The following is a 20,822-nucleotide window of genomic DNA, read 5'->3' on the forward strand; positions in this document are numbered from 1 at the left end:
ATGCTTGATTATTTACAGCAGTGCTCACTAATCCTAAACATAAAAATATTACATTTCAGAATCAAAAATATTTTATTAATCCCAGAAGGAAATTATTTGAATAATCTGAAATAAATAATTTCTGTAATTATACATGATTGTTATAATTTAATATATGGTAGAGATAATGACACTAAAAATAATTCCATATTATTCAATATAATTGATATATTACATTTTGACTAATTTAATACATTGCTAATTGTACTTCAGAACGTTTTTAAAGTATTAAATATAACATGCATAGTACATATTTAATTACATATTATTAAACTCATATATATGTGGGTGTGCATGTATATTAAGTATTATAATTGATTTAATTATATATTGCTCCCTGCTCCCAGAGGAGCAGGGAGAAGATACAGTACCAGACTTTGTAATCTTGGATAGTAGAGAATCAGTTCTCCGAATCGAGGCTCCTCGGTTGAGTCCAGACTTTGTCCGCAAGATGTTTCAGAGTCTGAACGAGACCCAGTCGTGCTTCTAAAGCATTGGTGCCTTTGGCGCGTGTGGGGCCAGGATCCAAAACTGTTCCACTACTGAATGCGGCAAATGCCACATCATCAAGTGCATTTATGAGGAAGCGACAAGGATTCTGCGGGAGCTCCTAAAATTCCGAGACAGAGCCGACATGTCCCAGCCCACCGTGCTGCTGGCTGCCTTCACGGGCACGGCAGCCTTCAACATTGCGGGCTAAACGTTACACTCTGTCCTCAAGCTCCCGAGGTCACTGGAGCCGCCGCACCAGGGCCTTGGCAATACACTCGATGAACTGAGAGCAGTCTTGTCATCCGTCAAAATTCTCATCATCGACGAGATCTCCATAGTTTCCAAGAAGCTGTTTGCCTATGTTAACAGGCGATTCCAGCAGCTGAAGGGAAATCAAAGACCTTTCGGCGCCATTTCCGTTCTGGCGGTTGGCGACTTACCAACTGCCGCCACTGGGCTTGGCCAAGTCGCTGTGTGTCTACGAGGAGACTGAGTTTGACCTCTGGAGAGATCATTTCACCGTGGTTAACCTTACAGATATCATGTGGCAGAAAGATGACCAAGCTTTTGCTTGGTCAATTCCTGAACCGACTGCGTGTCAAGCGCAAGGAAGATTCCCTGAGCATCTCGGACAGAAGTTGCTTATGCAGGCCATCTCTGATGGCAAAGGTTGCCCAACACGAACGCTGCACGTCAAGGTGGGGACGCCAGTCGAAGTGCTCGTAGCTACTGTGTATAGATCCCCAGATTTTGGTTTGCAAAAGTTTTTGCCAAACCTCAAAGCCTTCTTGGACATATTGAAACATATGAATCACCAGCCCATTGTTGTTTGCGTTGACTTCAAAGAAGACCTCCTTTTTTTTTTAAATTATTTCTTTTTAATTTAACAACACATCATCAGTAGGGTACAACTAACCTGTCTCACAATGGTCTAATCCCAGCTCACGTTACTTTTCTGACACCTCCTGCTTAAAACCCTAAAAGTCAGAAGGATCGTGAGGCCCCGCTTTCACGGTCTGTATTCATGCTGAAAATCAAGATCAAGCGAGCTTTTGCCCTTCTGCTCCACGGGCGGTTTCTGTCCTCCCTGAGCTCGCATTAGGACACCTGCCTTACTGTTTGACAGGTGTACCGCCCCAGTCAAACTCCTCACCTGCAACTGTCCCCGGAGTGGGTCGCGCCCGGCAAGAGCCCACTGAGTAAGTGAAAAAACGATAACAAAGACCTCCTTTCACCAGGCACAAAAAGCATCAGAGATGCATTCCCGTCCAGAGGCTACACGCAATTGGTCACAGAGTCTATCACAGACAAGAACTCTCTGATTGATCACATTTACATTTCCCATCCATAGAAATGTATTCAATCAGGTGTTCTCCAAACATTTTATAGCTACCATAGTTCCGTCTACTGCATTTTGACTGGCTAAATCTGTCAAGGCAAGGCAAGGCAAATTTATTTGTATAGCGCATTTCATACTCAAGGCAACTCAATGTGCTTTACATGATAAAACATTCAATTGTTTAAAATCAATAAGAACATTTAAAATCATCAGTAAAAATCAATTAAAATCATCAGTAAAATCATCATGACATCAACAACATGACCAAAAATCTCTCTCTCAATCATACGCAGTAGAGAAAAAAAGTGCCTTTAACTTTGATTTAAAAATGTTCACATTAGATGCTGACTTCAGCTCTGCTGGCAGTTTGTTCCACTTCTTTGCAGCATAACAACTAAAAGCAGCATCACCATGTTTACTGTGAGCTCTGGGCTCCACTATCTGACCTGTGTCCATAGATCTGAGAGACCTGCTGGGTTCATACCTGACTATCATGTCACTAATGTATTCTGGACCAAACCCATTCACAGACTTATACACCAGCAGCAGAACTTTAAAGTCTATTCTGAGGCTGACTGGGAGCCAGTGTAAAGACTTTAAAACTGGAGTAATGTGTTCTGATCTCTTTGTTCTGGTTAAGACCCGAGCTACAGCGTTCTGAACCAGCTGTAGCTGTTTGATGCTCTTTTGGGGGATTCCTGTCAGAAGACCATTACAATAGTCCAGTCTGCTGGAGATAAAAGCATGGACCAGTTTCTCCTGATCTTTCTGAGCCATTAAACCTTTCACTCTGGAGATGTTCTTTAGGTGGTAGAAGATGTTTTTGTGATAGATTTGATCTGACTGCTGAATGTCAGATCTGTCTCGTTGCCTTGTCGTGGCACATGTCACACAATTCCTTTATGCCCCTTGTCTCCTGTTTATATGTTATTTAACCTAATTTTCTCAATTGTCAGCAGATTCACTGCGACTTGGGCACCAGTCAAATCAAACACAGTACCAGAATTTGGGGAGATCTCCACAGCCTGCCTACACACGTCTCAGGTAAGAACAAATGGCAAATTGAGATTTACATTACTCACATATTTCCATTTATATTATATTATTATATATATTAGTTTGTCACTCTCATTTCTTCACCTAGCTTCAGAATGTTAGACACGCCGTCCAGTAGCAGATGGGCCAGTGGATGTTGCGGTGTCTCCCAACGGTCTGTATAGATCCGGTAACGACTGTAGCTCCATTTATGTCTAACAGCTACAACGAAACATGCTGGCTGGTGAATATCATATTGATTGATTTGATTCGTGACAACCCCAAACTACACACAAGTCTCAGGCTGTGGAATTCTTCTTCCCGAATTCTGGTCCTCTGCCTGCACACAACTCAGGTAAGAACAAATGCCAAATTGAGATTTACATTCCTCACATATATCACAATTGTCACAGTGACACATTATAATTTCTCTTTTTGTTTCAGAGGACAAGTTACACCCCAGAACCAGGACATTGGAGACGCTTCCCAGACCATCAATGCCATCAATGACCACATGAGTTTGTCTCTTTTTTTTCCCTACATATAGCTCTAATGGGTTGCAATTTGTGATGTCCACAAAGACACAGTTGTGCCGGGTTGTAGCTAACAAACCACTCCTGACCCTCGTTGTATACCCATTACATTGCTCATGCTGCTTACACACCATTTACACTGATGTCCACCCCATATTCATTCTCATTACATTGTATTTCTGTATCACGTTTTTCTGCAGTGTGTGCCTTGTCCTCGCTCTTCTCTCTCTCTTGTGTTTCAGGTGTCTTGGAGCTGGCAGTTCCTAATATGTTGTAGAGTTAGGGTTAGTGTGGTTCATTGTGTGTCTGTGTGTGTGTGTACACCAACGAACTAACCTGTGTTATGTCTCTCTCTCTCTCTGTGTGTGTGTGCACTAACAGGGTGGGTGGTGGGAATCCAGCCATAGAGACTCACTCAGTGTGTTATTTTGTGCCAGTCCCAAGCCTGGATAAATGGAGAGGGGCACCTTGAGTGTAAAAGCAGTTTTCTGTGTCTCTTCTCTATGGTAGTATGTTGGATGTACATGACATTGGAGACACTTCCTAGACCATCCCTGCCATTGATGACCTGAGTTTAAAGCCTCATGTTTTATCCCCAACAATATTTTATTATTTGACACAGATTGCCTTAAATTGACACCCATTCTCTTTATTACATGAAGCGATGAACAATGTACAACCTGCATTATATAATTTAATGTGTGGTCTGCCAAAATTATTTATTTTATACATCAATGATTTTGTCTGTGTCTAAACTGCTAAAATGTATTCTCTTTGCAGATGACACTACTTTATTTTATTCTGGGGAAAATTTAACACAGGTGTTGGAAGTAGTTAAAAATTAATTTAAAAAAAGAAAAAATTGGTTTGACATTAAACAATTGTCACTAAATTTTGGAAAAACAAACTTTATGGTATTCAGTAACAGAAGGAAAGATATTGCATGTTCAGTTATTATACACGATATTGAAATAAATAGAGTAAGGGAAACCAATTTTTTGTGTGCTATGGTTGATAAGAATTTGAGCTGGAAATCACATATAAATTATACAAATATGAAAATATCAAAAACAATAGCTGTACTACATAAAGTAAATGATCTATTGGATAACAAAGCACTGTTCATGTTATATAACTGTCTGATTGTTCCTTATCTGACCTATTGTGTAGAAGTCTGGGAAAATGCCTGTAAGACAAACATCCAGTCAGTCTTTATATTACAGAAAAGAGCCAAACGAATAATAAGCAGAACACAATATAAACATCCAACAAACCCATTATTCCATCAGTTAAAAATGTTGAAGTTCAATGACATTGTAGATTATAGTATTTTGCAAATTATGCATAAAGCACATCAAAAAAATCTTACCTGTAAATCTCCAGGTCAGATTTGTAAAAAGAGTAAGTAAGTATAATTTAAAAGGAAAAGAGATCTTTATGAAACCAAAGTTTAGGACAAAGTTAAAGGAGCGTTGCATTTCTATAATAGGGGTGTCTTTATGGAACAATCTGAGCAAGGATTTAAAACAATGTAAAGCAAATCTAATTAAGACAAGTATATTATTAAAATGTAATGAACTCCTCTGAAGTACCATAATGTGGTGGTGTTGTTATTTACCCTTTTTGCTCGCATGTTTTTGTTCTATAGTGTTGTTTTCTGGTTTGGTTGTAATAAAAAGTTAAAGCATGTTCATTTTTCCAGGTACTTTAAATACCTTACCTTTTGGCCACACCAGCCTGTCATTGCCTGATCTCATTAGATCTCAGAAGCTAAGCAGGTCTGGTCCTGGTTAGTAGGTGGATGGAGACCACTGAGAATTCCAGGTGCCACAGTGGAGTGGCAGTCACCTCAGTGGTATCTGTCATTGTGTCCTTGGGCAAGGCACTTCACCCATATTGCCTAGTATGTGAGTGAGAGTTGGTGGTGGTCAGAGGGGCCGATGCCCACTATGGCAGCCTCGCCTCCGTCAGTCTGCCCCAGGGCAGCTGTGGCTACAATAGTAGCTTAGCACCACTAAGTGTGGAGTGAAAGAATAATCCCTTAATTCTGTAAAGTGACTTTGAGTGTCTGTGATAAAGTATATAAAGTATATGAAATTGATGCATTGTTATAATTTTTTTTACCGTTTTTGAAATTTAAACATTTTTTTTTATATGTATATTATTCTGTGTTTTGACTTTTCCACACTTGTGTTTTCTCTTGTCATTATTGCATTTGTCATTCATGTGTTCAGGATATGACTAGGTGGTTTCTGTTTCCATTAAAGGAGTTCCTGCTTGTTGCTGTTAATAAATGACCTTGTAATGACAAGTGGGACATATTGTTATAAATGAGCTTAGAATCAAATGCTGCGTCAGCGTTTAGCAAGTCTTTTAGTATGTGAAGCAATTATAGTTTAAGAATCAATAATTTCAGTAAAACAGACGATATTATCAGTTAAACATCTTGTAATAAGTGCAGGTAAATGTAGTATCTATATAGAGCCAGGAGGTGGTGGTAGAGCTTCAGTATAGATGTGCTGTTCCACAGGTTGGACCATGTGAATAGATTGTAAACTTTCCATGTGACCAGCAGTGATTAGAACTCAGTGAAGGAGAACCAGCAGAACAACAAGGATGCTTTAAAAGCACAGAGTCAGTTAAACTCAGACACAGAGTAGCTCATCTGGAGGTCTGGGACCATACCTGGTGGACTGGGACCATTCCTGGGGGACTGGGACCATTCCTGGAGGAGGACTGGGACCATTCCTGGAGGACTGGGACCATTCCTGGAGGACTGGTCTGATGTCAGCTGGTTAGTGATGGAGGATGTGAGGGATTGAAGCACTAGAAATAGAAATAGGAAAGTGTTTGTCAGCAATATATAATAACTCTCCTTATGATTGTAACTATATAATTATAACACATACACTTCTTTATGACTGTGTTTACAGTCTCTCTCTCTTTTTATTTACTTGATATTATATGCAGTGCAGAAGTGTTTGTCTTTTAATTCTCCTTTTGCCAAATGTCACAGTACTTTAAATGATTTTTAATGCAAAAACTGAATTCGTTTCAAATGTTTTGTGAAATTAATTTAAATCAGTGGTATGTGTCGTTCTTCACTAATAATATAGCATTAATAATAATAGTAATAACGGCAATACTAAGATAAAAGAATAAAATAATCATGATATTGATCTCTGAAGGGAAATTAATTAATAATAATAATACAATGAGAATACCAGTAACTACAATATTAAAGGAGTGTACAAGGGTTCATTAGCATGTTAGCTCAGCTTCTGTAACATCTCACAGCTTCTCCATCAGCTGCTCTGCATTTCATTATGAGGTGCATTCACTTTCCCCAGGAGAGTGTGGGAAATTAGAGTCTCTATAGGAAACCCTAACATATGATCCCTGATATCCAGGTTAGAAGAGTGCTTAGATTGATCAGAAAGAGCTGAACTAGTTTGATCTAAAACACTTCTTTATCAAAGTCTCCTCTTTACAGTAGAATATATTCAACCATTAGCAGGAGGCAGAAAATCCCAGGTTGAGTGAAGGCAGCACAGGTGCAGGTGGTTAATTGTTCACCTCTCCTCTCTGTGTGACCTGACTCACTTTGACTTTCACACGTCATTGAACACTAACTAAACCAGATACACAGACTCATTGTGACCCTGTATTGACTGTGTTTGGGGCCAATCAGCATCACTTCTAGATTGTGGATATCCATCAGATGGTACTATTGATATGTTCAACAGTGATAAACAGTGAATGAAAGCTGCTTCAACTGTTTACTGTTATTAATAATTAAACTTCACTTCCCTTATTAAGATATTTTATTAACTCACCTGTTCACTGGTGTTGTGGATTATCCTGCAGCTGCTCCCAGGGTTTTCTCCAGTGCTGTTGAGCGTAGGGGACCCCAATGTTGTAGTGATGGCGCCCCCTACGCTCTGTTTTCAGCAATGTAGGGAGATTTTCTGTTGTTTTTTCATTTTTTAATCAATACTATCATAATAATTGTTGCACACTTGGACATAAAGGGACTTCCAGATGTTCACGGGTTTTTTAATCTGAATAATCCAGAAAGACATACATCAGCCTCACCATCTATTTAATACAGGCGATCTGGACGGATGCTCCAGTCTTTACCTGAGGACCCCTGCAGCCCTTTAGCTGCCCCTGATGCTGCCTGTGTGTATGTAATAACTGTCCATGTATATAAGCTCTGAGGAGAGCAGACAGTCTGTTCTCCTCAGAGCTTACAGACTGGAGATCACCACCATGTAGTAGTTTTCATTAAAATCCTACATGTCCCATGATTCTTAGCTCTTCTCTGTAGTCCTTGTTCTCCTGGGACGTGTTTTAAAGGTGTTTCTACTGTCGTAGCTGGTCTGTCAGTCTCTCCTCTCATGATGAAGACCAGGGGTGGAGCAGCCATTTATAAAGTTTATTAAATTAATTTACTAAAACCATGATAAAGCTGTTATTAAGTCAGTGATTCTCAACATGTGGCTCTTTTTTTGTCTTCATTTTAATTATTATTTCCCCAGAAAACCTTAAAAAGGGAAACTTTTTAAACCCTTTTTTAAATCCTTTTCTTTGGCTGTTTTACAACTTCCTTTGTCCCATTTTTGTCACTTTTCCAAAAAAATTTTTTTTATTCTTTTTCTTGTTTTTTCAGATTTTTGCTCCTTTTGCCAAAAAATATCTCTCTTTTTGACACTTTTATTCAATTTTTGTCTATTCTTTAACCATTGTTAAGCACTTTTCATCCAAATAATCAACCTTTGGCAAAATAAATAGCACTTGTTTACTTTTTTCCTACATTTTGCCTCTTTTTGTTCCACATTTTGCTCATTTAAGCTACCTGTAACCATTTCATACCACCTGTTTCCTCTTTTTTGTTATTTTTTTGCCACTCTTGACTGTTTTTGGTCCATTTTAGTCACTTTTCACAATTTTCTTGCCACTATTTTGCCACTTTTGGACCATTTTTTACCACTTGTTATTCATTTTTCATCACTTTACTCATCACTGTTAACTCTTTGTTTACCTTAGTCAAATGGCTGGCTGTGATTGGCTGATCACCATTCAATCAATCTAACTGGATCAATACATTCTCAACAATTAATTCCTCTGTAAAAAGTGAGGGAGATGATTTTTAGTTTTAATTAAAGTGGATGATGTAAAAAAGACAATTATTCTGAAATGTGTTGGTTTCTGAACCACTTTATTGTTGATGTAACACAGATCTTAGAACTCTCACATTAACAAATAAATGACTTTGATCACCGTGCTTTCCTTTTGTTGTCATATTGGAATAGTTTTTGTAACGTGTTGGGGCAGAATAATTAGTTATGCTTAATAATATAATTACTTATATATTTTAATCCTTAAGCCTTGGGGTGTAACTTTTCATTGTGTGATTTCTCATGTCTTCAACTTTAACTTGTCTTCACTCTGGGTCAGAACAGCCTGTCCAAAGTTCCAAAACAACCACAAGGACAGACACACACACTCACATAGCACACCCCATACACATTCATTCATACACACAAACACATAGTTCGCACACACCTCCGTTTCCATAGCAATCAGATAACGAGGAGCGAACTGTTTTGACTCAAGGATTAAAACTGTCTCTCTTTCCATCTCCTGCCCTCCCTCCTTCTCTCTGTCTCTATCCCTATCTCTCGGGGGGGGAGGAGGGAGGGGGGAACTAAGGGGAGATATACGTGGCTTTAATATTGTGTCTCGTCACTCTGTCTTTGGATCGCCTGGCCAGGGGGTCACCATTTTTGTTTCCACTTTGTATTCTTTTATTTAGTTTAGAATAAACTTTTTTTTATATAAAATCATCAATGCTTCTCCTGGACTCCATCATTCAACCAGAGCAATAAATCATGTCTCCAAATAAGGTCAACCGTAAATTCAGCCGTAACAAATGTTACACAACAGATGGATTCACTCAGAAAACAATATACAGATATATATATATATATATATATATATATATATATATATATATATTTATATTATTTATACAGTACATATATAATCTGCTGTGCTAAAAATATTGACCCCCAAAATATAACCTTTTTGTTTTAGTATTTATTACTAACACACAACTACAGAGATTACACTAAACTAGAAAAATAACTTTTTTTTTTAAAGAAATAAGTGAAATATCTTTTAAAATATAGCTTGTTTAAACAGATTGAAATATATATTGTTTAGTGCATGTTTAATAGTTTATTTCTTACTTTATTAATATAGTTTAAGTGAAGGCACAACACGTTTTTTTTTTAAAGAAAAAAAACTTTATTCACATTGTTCCATTATTACAAGGTTTCAAACAGTTTTAAATTAAACTTTAGCCTCGAGGTGTGGAAATATATTCAAATGTGAATGACTATAAATAATAATAATAATAATAATAATAATAATAATAATAATAATAATAATAATAATAATAATAATAATATTGGTAAAAAGTAAATAATTCAGGGTTTTAAAAAGTAAAAAGCCTAATTCAACATCTCTTTCTTTTTAAAAAAAAACGTCACTTCCGGTACGTTTTTAGTGTGCTAGCACCATAGCAACAGCATAAAGCATGATTATTGTTTCCGAAACAAACAAATAGATCCTATACATAAACTGAATAGATACTATATAAGTTAAGGATACATTTCTCACTAGTATCCTTTACTATTTCTCACAAAGAGAGGAAGACAGACAGGGGAGACGAACAAACATGAATGAGATGAACTGTGTGTGGAACATGTTGTGAGTGTGTGTAAGTTCGTAGTTATGGAAGTATGTATGTGATCTATTGTGGATGAAGTTGCTGATGAAAGTTCATTCATGTACCTTGAAGATGATGTCAGGGTTGGACCTGGAGGTGCTGTTTGAAGACGTGCCACCGTTGAGTTCTGTTGCGTTTCAACAGAGTATAGCCCCTTCAGCCGTTCCAGGCGGTTCTGGCCTTCACAGCTGGGTTAGAGAATGGCTCGTGGCTTACCCCAATGGGTCGTGGGCCGGGCTTCTTTCGGCTGTTACGCACGTCACTAGATGCTGGATTCGTCCGAACCAAGCAGTTGTTGATTCCAAAAATCTAACTGTTTCAAATAAAAATAAAATGAAATAAATGAAAAGGTGGGGAAGGGAAACGCGTTGAGCATGAAACGCCAGCGTCCCAAAACTGAAATTTTGGGCGGCTTTCTTCTTTTAAAAGGTTATTTTTGGGACTTGCCTCCCAAGAAGGAAACTTTGTTGATTGGTTTAAAGTTGCCAGCATCTCAGCTGGCTGCCCTTGGGTGTGTCTGGGGTGTGTGTTTATGTGAGACAAAGACAAACAGGAGGGATGATTCCTAGATTTACACATAAACCATAATAATGAGTTCAGCATATTCAAATAATCTTTTCAACATCATATCTTGAAATATCATGTATTACGAAAGAGTTTGATACCAAACACGACTGGAAAATAGCCTAGGATCACTTTAGGAACCGGTTAATGAATTTTACTTGTAATTACTCATAAACATAAATGTCAAAAATCATGTCTTGCCTCTTCTTTACTATATGGTTGCAGTAGATACCTCAAACTTTCTTTGTTCTCCCTTCTTCACTGGGACACATCTCAAAGAAGAGGCCTGGAAAGTGTCCTTCTGTGACATCTCACCACAGGGGTCAGGGGTCAGTGGGACAGTTCTGTGATCTTACAGCATCCCAAAGGTATCTGTTTGTAAAGGAGGGAGAAGACGGATGTTCTTCCCCCATGTGGAGTCGTAAAAAGAGTTCGTACTGAATATTTGAAAGAGTTGAGTCAGTCTTTTCGGCTACGGTATTGGGTTCAAAGGCCGTATAGTGGATTAGCTATGCACCTCAAAGTTGCGGGGGCAGTTATTGTATAAACAGTTTGTGATAAAGAAACAGGCTCCTTGGTTAATTCCTGCTAGGAAGAGGGTCTTTAGGCTTGATGTGGTTTGGTTCCCTACACCCACATACAACACAAAAATAAAATGTACCACAATTATACTCAACATATTTTAATTCTTTTTTTTAATTCAACTTTTATTTCATCACAATCCAAACACCAAATGTGAAACTTCTTTAATAAAATGTTTCCTCCCACTGTTGAGAAACATACATGTTAGGTTGGATGGAGTGCGTAACCAACCTGGAGAAGTGAATGGTTGCAGAGAACCATTGAATCTATTGTTGGTGAGACTTCATCATGACACTGATCATTCACTTTGATTGACAGGACAGATGATCAGAGGTGCTGAGTTTTTACCACCATGGTTTAAACCAGGACTAAAGTATGGGTGTAGTTTATGAGTGAAGCAGCAGTGAGTGAAGGAGTAGATCAGAGCTGCAGCATCTACATCATAAAAGGAGACCACACCCTCCTCATAGTCCACAAACACACCCACCTTCTCAGGAACACACTTCAGATGAAGAATGACTGGATGATCTTCACATGCTTTATACACATTTCCATCTCTGAGTGCCACAGTCCATAAACCATTCTTAAGAGTCTTAGTGATCTTTCCCTTCCTGTTGATAGATTCTTTAACCACTCCTAAATCCCATTTAGTTTTTCCTTTAACCTGAACCTCAAAGTAAAATCTACCTGAACTGAAACTCTGTTTCCCTAAAACACAGGCACAAGGATAAAATCTCTCTTTGTTGTGTGGAAGTTTCTTCTTCACATCACTGCAGTAAACTTGTTTTCCATCATCAGACAGGACAAGGTAAGGATTAGCTGTAAGAGGATCAAGAGTCACATCTACTGCAAACTGCTGCAGCCTCTTCATCTCAAACATCTTTATCATCATCATCTCGTCACTGAGTGTGTCCTCCAGCTGAGCCACAGCTCTCAGCACAGTTCCTTCATATGATGATGGATGGACCATGACCTCTGTCCAGTCCTTGGTGGCTGGAGGAGCTTTCAGGGAGCAGAAGTGTTGGAGGAGGTGGTCTTCAGAGTGGGAGAGCTGCTCCACCTCAGAGCTTCTCTTCATCAGCTCAGAGATTTCCTCCTCCAGCTCTTTGATCAAACCTTCAGCCTCTCTCTCTTCTACTTCCTGTTGCTCCTCCATTGTCTTCATCAGCTCCTTCAGGCCTCTCTCAACAAGCTCCATCAAAGCAATGAACACCTCCACACCTTCAGCTTTCGCTCTGTCTGCTGCTTCCTTCTTGATCCTCACTGACTCTCTGATCTCCTCCAGCTTCTCTCGTCTCTTTTGGATCATCTGCTGAAGATAAACTTTCTTTTCTTCAAACAGATTTTCTCCCAGAGGGACTAACTGGTGACTCCTGTGCTCCAAAACAGAACACATCAAGCAGACACGTGTCTGATCGCTCAGACAGAACAGCTCTAACGGTTTCCTGTGCTTTGGACACATCCTGGATTCCAGGTTCTCCACAGGCTCCACCAGCTGATGTCTTCTCAGGCCTGATGCTGTCAGATGAGGCTCCAGGTGAGTCTCACAGTAGGAGACCCCACAGTCCAGGCAGGACTTCAGGGCCTTCACTTTGGATCCAGTGCAGACGTCACAGGGAACTTCTCCTGGTGCTGCTGCTTTCTTCTCAGATTCAGGTCTGAACTGAGAAACCATCTCACGCATCATAATATTGACCTTCAGCTGAGGTTTAGTGCTGAACACCTGATTACACATGGGACACCTGCTGGTGGTACTGGTGTCCCAGTGTGTGCTGATGCATGTTTTGCAGAAGTTGTGTCCACATGGTGTGGTGACTGGATCAGTGAGCACCTCCAGACAGATGGAGCACAGGAAGTGATGTTCAGACGTCCCACTGCAGGCAGGAGACATGTCCACAAACTGAGGGACAGAGACAAGCAGCACATTAACAGGACACTCTCATTGTTGTGGAACGTTCCTTTACTAATGTTTCTGAGTCCATCTCACTGAGATCACCTCTAGTATTTAGCATTGATTCAGTCATCCTGTAGTAATGTGGCAAGGCAAGGCAAGGCAAATTTATTTATATAGCGCATTTCATACTCAAGGCAACTCAATGTGCTTTACATGATAAAACATTCAATTGTTTAAAATCAATAAGAACATTTAAATCAATAAGAACAATTAAAATCATCAGTAAAATCAATTAAAATCATCAGTAAAATCAATTAAAATCATCAGTAAAATCAATTAAAATCATCAGTAAAATCATCATGACATCAACAACATGACAAAAAAATTTCTCTCTCAATCATATGCAGTAGAGAAAAATAGTTCTTTTAACTTTGATTTAAAAATGTTCACATGTGATGCTGACTTCAGCTCTGCTGGCAGTTTGTTCCACTTCTTTGCAGCATAACAACTAAAAGCAGCATCACCATGTTTACTGTGAGCTCTGGTCTCCACTGTCTGATCTGTGTCCATAGATCTGAGAGACCTGCTGGGTTCATACCTGACTATCATGTCACTGATGTATTCTGGACCAAACCCATTCACAGATTTATACACCAGCAGCAGAACTTTAAAGTCTATTCTGAGGCTGACTGGGAGCCAGTGTAAAGACTTTAAAACTGGAGTAATGTGCTCTGACCTCTTTGTTCTGGTTCAGACCTGAGCTGCAGCGTTCTGAACCAGCTGTAGCTGTTTGATGCTCTTTTGGGGGATTCCTGTCAGAAGACCATTACAATAGTCCAGTCTGCTGGATATAAAAGCATGGACCAGTTTCTCCTGATCTTTCTGAGTCATTAAACCTTTCACTCTGGAGATGTTCTCTCGGTGGTAGAAGCTGTTTTTGTGATAGATTTGATCTGACTGCTGAATGTCAGATCTGAGTCAATCAGAACACCAAGGTTTTTGACTTGGTCTTTATCTTCTAAAGATCCAGACTCAGATACTTGCTGACAGCAGTCCTCTTTTCCTTGTTACCAAAGACAATCACCTCCGTCTTGTCATGATTTAGTTGAAGGAAGTTTTCACTCATCCAGCAGTTTACATTTTCTAAACAGTCACACAACACCTCAATGGGACCATGGTCATCTGGGTTCACTGATAGATATAGTTGTGTGTCATCTGCGTAGCTCTGATAATCAACCTTACAGTTCTGTAAAATTTGTCCTAAAGGAAGCATGTAAAGGTTAAACAAAAGGGGTCCAAGAACAGATCCCTGAGGAACCCCACAGGACATTAGTAATCTGTCAGATTCAAAGTTTCCAATGCTTACAAAATAGCTTCGCTCCTCCAAGTATGACTTAAACCATTGCATTACTTTTCCATTTAGTCCAACCCATGTTTGCAATCTGTACAACAAAATTGTATGATCTACAGTGTCAAATGCAGCACTTACATCCAATAGAATGAGAACAGATACTTTTCCTGAATCAGTGTTCAACCTTATGTCATTGATCACTTTGATAAGAGCAGTTTCAGTGCTGTGATGAGAACCAAAACCTGACTGAAATTTATCAAATATTTTGTTGAATGTTAAGAATTGACTCAGTTGGTTGAAGACCACCTTCTCAATGATCTTGGCCATGAATGGAAGGTTCTGATTGGTCTATAGTTAGCCAGTATAAAGGCATCCAGTGTTCTATTTTTTAACAGAGGTTTCACAGCAGCTACTTTCAGGGATTTTGGTACGGTGCCTGATTGGAATGAGCAGTTAATTATCTGACACAAATCAGTGACAATTGACTTTATAACAGTTTTAAAGAAGTTTGAGGGTATTGTGTCAAGGCAACACGTTGATGGATTCAGCTGCTGAACAGTCTCCTCTATTGTTTTTGGGTTCACTGTAATAAACTCTAACATTGTAGTTGACTCAACCCTCAGTGGTTGAAGCTGTTCAAGCTTTTTGTGATTTTGCTGGTTTGTTCTGATGTTTGACCTTATTGATTGTATTTTTCCATTGAAATACACAGCAAATTCATTGCATTTTCCAGCTGACAGTAATTCAGGGGCTTTCTGATCTGGGGGGGTTGTGAGCTTTTCAATTACAGAAAACAACGTGCGAGAGTTGTTGACATTTTTAGCAATAATTTCAGAAAAGTATTGCTGCCTTGGTTTGAACAAGCCATCATTGAGTTTTCGCAGACTTATTTTGTATAGTTCTAGATGAATTTGGAGTTTTGTTGATCTCCATTTACGCTCAGCTCTTCTACAGTCAGATTTCAATTTCTGCATTATCTCAGTCCTCCTCCAAGGTGTTTTCTGTGTGTTTGGTTTTCTCTTAGTTTTGATTGGAGCCACCACATCTATGACATTACAGACTTTTGTATTAAACTCATCCAGAAGATCATCAACTGTCTCACCACTCAATGTTGGTGTCATTGCTATGGCTTCCATAAACTGTGCACTTGTGTTGTCATTTATGTACCTTTTCTTTAAACACACATAACTAGGGGGAACAGATGTTACAGTCTCTAGGTCAAAAAAGACACAGAAATGATCAGATAGAGCTAAGTCTCTTACATCAACAGCAGAGATATCAACACCTTTAGAGATAACCGGATCCAAAGTGTGACCTTGAGTGTGTGTCGGACCAGTCACATGTTGTGTAAGACCAAAAGTATCCATTAAAGCATACAGTTCTTTGGCAGTGTTGTCCATGTTACTGTCTACATGAATATTTAAGTCACCTGTTATTATTAAAAAGTTGTATTCAGTGCATACAACTGACAGCAGTTCAGCAAACTCATCCATGAATTCTCCAGAATATTTTGGGGGTCTATAAACGACTAAAAACAGAACTTGAATCACCCTTCAGTAAGAATGACATATATTCAAAGGAGATAAAATCACCAAATGTTATTTCTTTGCACTGAAATATTGATTTAAAAATGGCAGAAACTCCACCACCTTTCCTGCAAGTACGACACTTATTTAAATAAATAAAGTCTTGTGGTGCACTTTCATTGAGAATAGTATTACTGATACCATCATTCAACCATGTTTCATTAAGAAATAAAAAGTCCAAGTGATGTGTCAAAATAATATCATTAATTAGTAGTGACTTGTTAACAAGAGATCTAACATTAAGAAGAGCTAATTTTAAAGACTTTACTGGAGACACTGGTGGACTTTTTGGATGACATGTTATAGGAGTCAAATTTTTATCTCTATAAAGCTTTTTGCTTTTCTTTAATTTCACAATTTTACCTGTGTTACCTGTCACCACAGGAATTAAAGAAGCTGCATTAACTCCATAGGGCCCTGACTTTTTCTGGTTGTTCCTAAAAATAGAGCTATTGCAGTCTGGACCCAGCACACATCAGACCTGTGTCGCTCTAAGTTGAACACAGCTGGCCTGAGGAGAAGAGTGATCCTGAGCCTGGTATCGTCGAGGAGGGATGGGTGGTGCAGATTGACCATGGTGGGGTAAAGGGTGGGGTGTTAGTCTTGTGCCAGCCAGAACCAGCTCGTTCATCTGGGCAGTTAAATCCAAGAAGGCAGGGGTAGGAGAGAAGCTGGATGAGGTGGAAGTAGGTGAATTTTGGGGTGAAGCAGGTGGGTCCTGAGATGCGGGGGTTGGGTTGACCTCTTCATTTTGGCGATTTTTATTTCTTGCTGGAAGCTCATGGACTCCATGTTCTTTCCTTGTTGTTTTGTTCTCCGATGGTACATGTTGTCCTCTGTCTTTATCAGAACTGATAGCAGTGTGACTGGTGAAGTAAAACAAGTTGGATGTGAAGAGTTTTACTCCAGCCTTGTTTAGACACAGTCCATCTGCTCTAAAAAGATGACGACGTTCCCAAAAAATAGGAAAATTTTCTATAAAATTTAGTGAAAGGGCAGCACAAGCCGAAGACAGAAATTTATTCAAAGAGTAAATCCTTGAGAATTTCAGATCTCCTTTGCGGACTGGAGGTATCGGGCCACTGATGAACACTTTAGGCTGTATACAGCTCACAGTTTTTAGCAGATGGGTGAAATCCTGCTTTAACACCTCAGACTCCTCCTTGGCTAAATCATTTAACCCAAAATGAATCACAACATTTTTCAAATGTGGGTAGTCTGCAACGATATGCAAGATTTTGTCAGCCAGGTCTGATACTGTGTCATTAGGTAAGCAGATCACTTTCACGTTGCTGCTAAACATCTTCTGAGCATCTTTAACAGAAACGTCTCCCACTATCAGTGTGTGAGGTTGTTGCTTTGGCCTACCATGTCGCTTTTGTTTTCCTGAAGCACTTTCAGTCTTCGCAGTTCCAGAAGGTTGTGTGTTGACCTCATTAGAGCCAGATCCTAGGTCATTCAGCAGTGGGGCGAATCGATTACCCAGTTCTACATGAAACTGGGTTTGTGACTTGGTGATACTCCTGCCTTTAGCAGATGTCCACTTTTGTGCCTGGGCAGACAAGGGAGTTGATGTTGAGGCTGCAGTCTGCGAAGCCAGTGCAGGCCAGTCCGTCTCATTATTGATATCAGGATGCTTTGCTCGGCCCGTTAGCCTTTGAAGTGGATATGACTTTTTCTTAGGCTTAGCTCCCAGAGTATTCCAGGGAGGACTCGCACCTGTTGGCTTATCAACGGGAACAGGATCCTCCCTAGGCCTGATAGCTTTGTTAGCACGGGCTGGTAGCGAGTTAGCTTTATCCACTCCGCTGTTTTGAAACAGCGGCACAGTCGTATCATTATCATATCCACAGTGTCCATTAACCTCAATGTTTACTTGTATTCCTCGCACTGTAGTCTCCAGTTCAGTAATCTTTTGGAGGAGACTGCTGTATTCAGTTGTGGAAAGAGCCATTCTTCTGCTAGTTAGCTTGCTACTTGTAGCTAGCTAGCTTGCTACTTAGCTTTCCAGTTGAGCCAGCAAATAAAAAAGCAGTAGATGATTACCTCAGAGCCAGAGTCAGATGGTAAATGATAGAGTTTGATGTTGAGGTATCGTATCATTTCTCAGAAGAAAAAGTTCATGTTTAGTAAATAAATTCCTCTGTGAGCTCCGCTCTGCTCTTTTGCTGCTGTCAGCTCAGCTGCCGGAAGACTGCTGTGCCTCAGCAGCTGAATGTAAAAGTGCAATAGTTTGAATGTTTAAGGTTCAAATTAGTTCTAAAGTTCTCTCGTATTAACACTGGAATTTTTCTAAATTATAGGTTAGATTTTTTTGCGCATTTTATTTTAATGTACAATCTTTTTTCTTTAAAATAACCAATATATTGTGTAATAACAGACTGAAGTTTAACAGCACAAACCTTTAAAGTCTGCATGGACCACACACTACATTTAACAGTGATTTTGTTTGGGAACAAATTAAATTACTTTACTTGTAACTTATAAATACACGTCATTTCTGTGCAACTTGTGACTGAAATTCACAAGTTGTGATTAATCGTGATTATTTAGTCAGATTTGCAATTGATTGGCTATTTTTTTAATCCATTCACGGCTAATTTATATTAAAAAAAATACGTTTCCCATGAGCAGTAGAGACCTTTCTTAGATTATATCACATCACATGAATTTTAATGGTGGGTGGTAGATGATGGAAACCAATGGCAAACTGTTTACACATTTAATCTCTAACCTGGAAACTGGTGAGATATATTTGCACTTCAATCCTGTTTTTTTTTTTCAAAATGAACATTACATTTATATCAAACCTCATTTGGACTTGATAAAATGAAAGTTAAAGATATGGAAAACGTCACATTACCAAGTCTAAACTTTAGTTCAAGTAATCTTCAATGTTCCTCAAATAAAGATATCTATGTAGTTGTAGATATCTGAGAAGATGTTTGGACTTGGCAGAAGTAGAAAGTTATGTTATTCTGTTTGTTTTATTCATTTTTATATTAACTCGTCACATTTCCTGAGATGCAATTGCCGTTTGCTAAAAAGCAAGTGTTGATTATCTCAAAAAGGAAACAAATGGTTCATTCATTCCTAAATCAAATATGTTGGTTTGTCATGTATGAATATAATTTCTCTTTAACTAAAAAAAATTGTTAATCTGCAGAATTTTCAGTAGAATACTGGATTACAAAAATATTCAATAGCTACAGCCTTGAAACATATTGTGTACAATTATATGTAACATGTTGTTAGACGTGAATCCCTGTTTTAAATGTTAAGAAAGTGAGCTAAATGCTAAAAACAGCTGGAAAATCGTAACTTACCTTTGACGTTAGATGTCCCATAATTAAGCCCTTCAGTGTTTAAAGGTGTTCCCATAAAAAGCAGCAGAGCAGCAATCCGTCACTTCCTTTCAGCAGCTCAATTCCAATGTTTCCTCAATTTACAATTTATATCTTGGGATAAAACAAAGTAATGATCACATGTTAAATGTGTCACATTAAAATTAATAAATACTTGTTCCTGTTGATTTGAGGCCAGTGAAATATGGGCCTGTCATAATACGTAATAATAATAATAATAATAATAATATGTAGCTTTACATGCAGTGAGACATTCCGTTATAGTTTCTGATGTATATATTATATGCCGCTAACACACACACACACACACACACACACACACACACACACACACACACAGTATATAATGATTCAATTCAGACTTAATGTTAAATGTTAAAATGAACAAATTTAAAATGAGCTTTTATGACAAAGTCGTTCCAAAGATCGTTCAATATCAGCTCATTCACACAAGATTATTACTAAATATGTAAACACATTTAGATTAAAACAAGCAGTATTTACTTTCTGGATTGTGGGAAATCACAAAATTAGTCATTAAAGTTGACATTATTATTAGAAACTCACTTTGGTCTCAAACGTTGCTCACTGATGACATCTGCTGGTCAACGTTAATCTATATTATTAAAGCTACTTTAGTCGTTTCTGACGGTGCACGAGGAGATTCTGTAGAATGGTGGAGATTCTGCAGCTTTCATCTTAGCCTGAGTTGACATGACAACCTGTCAACATTGATCTGATCAAAGCTGCCTTTTGTGAATAAATGTGTGTCATATTAACATAGGAAGATCAAATATATTAAATTAAATAATGCAAACACACACACACACATTTTACTCCTCATAGTGGATATACTGTATGTATAGACTGTTACATCAGGCATAATTACTACCAATGAGGGAGCGTCTTATACAACAATAGAAAAGTAATGAACATTTTACTCACCAGGGGGCGCTGTTGGCCAAAAACTTACATATAAGTCGCTTCATTGTATAAGTCACAGAGGTGTAAAAAGTACTAATAAATCCTCAAGTAGAAGTACAAGTAATTCACACATAAAATACTCAAGTACAAGTAAAAAGTAGCTCAATTAAATAGTATTCAAAGTCAAAGTTACTAATTACTTTCACCCCCACAGTTATTGTTGGTTCTCTTACATACAGTAAACATATCATGTAGAAACCAAAAAAGGAAAAAAATGAAATCTTTCATAATTGGAATCTAATTTATTTTCCACAAAGGCATC

The 20,822-nt window shown here is 38.5% G+C and overlaps 1 protein-coding gene across 2 annotated transcripts; it reads right to left on the reverse strand.

The window, feature by feature from the left end:
• Positions 1–11,573: 11,573 nt before the first annotated feature.
• LOC114458649 (E3 ubiquitin-protein ligase TRIM39-like) lies at positions 11,574–20,197 on the reverse strand. 2 transcript variants are annotated; one of them, XM_028441065.1, is made up of 3 exons: positions 20,144–20,197; positions 19,538–19,669; positions 11,574–13,280 (listed from the first exon to the last, which is right to left on the reverse strand). In XM_028441065.1, the coding sequence occupies exons 2-3, from the start codon at positions 19,556–19,558 to the stop codon at positions 11,679–11,681; spliced, it is 1,623 nt and encodes a 540-aa protein (XP_028296866.1). In that variant the 5' UTR covers positions 19,559–19,669; positions 20,144–20,197; the 3' UTR covers positions 11,574–11,678. The 2 variants fall into 2 exon arrangements, with proteins under 2 accessions (XP_028296866.1, XP_028296864.1); XM_028441063.1 differs by lacking the exon at positions 20,144–20,197 and having other exon boundaries at positions 19,538–19,691.
• Between the last annotated feature and the right edge of the window lie 625 nt (positions 20,198–20,822).

This window comes from Gouania willdenowi, unplaced genomic scaffold (assembly GCF_900634775.1).
Source record: "Gouania willdenowi unplaced genomic scaffold, fGouWil2.1 scaffold_153_arrow_ctg1, whole genome shotgun sequence".
In the NCBI taxonomy this organism is placed as follows: Eukaryota; Metazoa; Chordata; class Actinopteri; order Blenniiformes; family Gobiesocidae; genus Gouania; species Gouania willdenowi.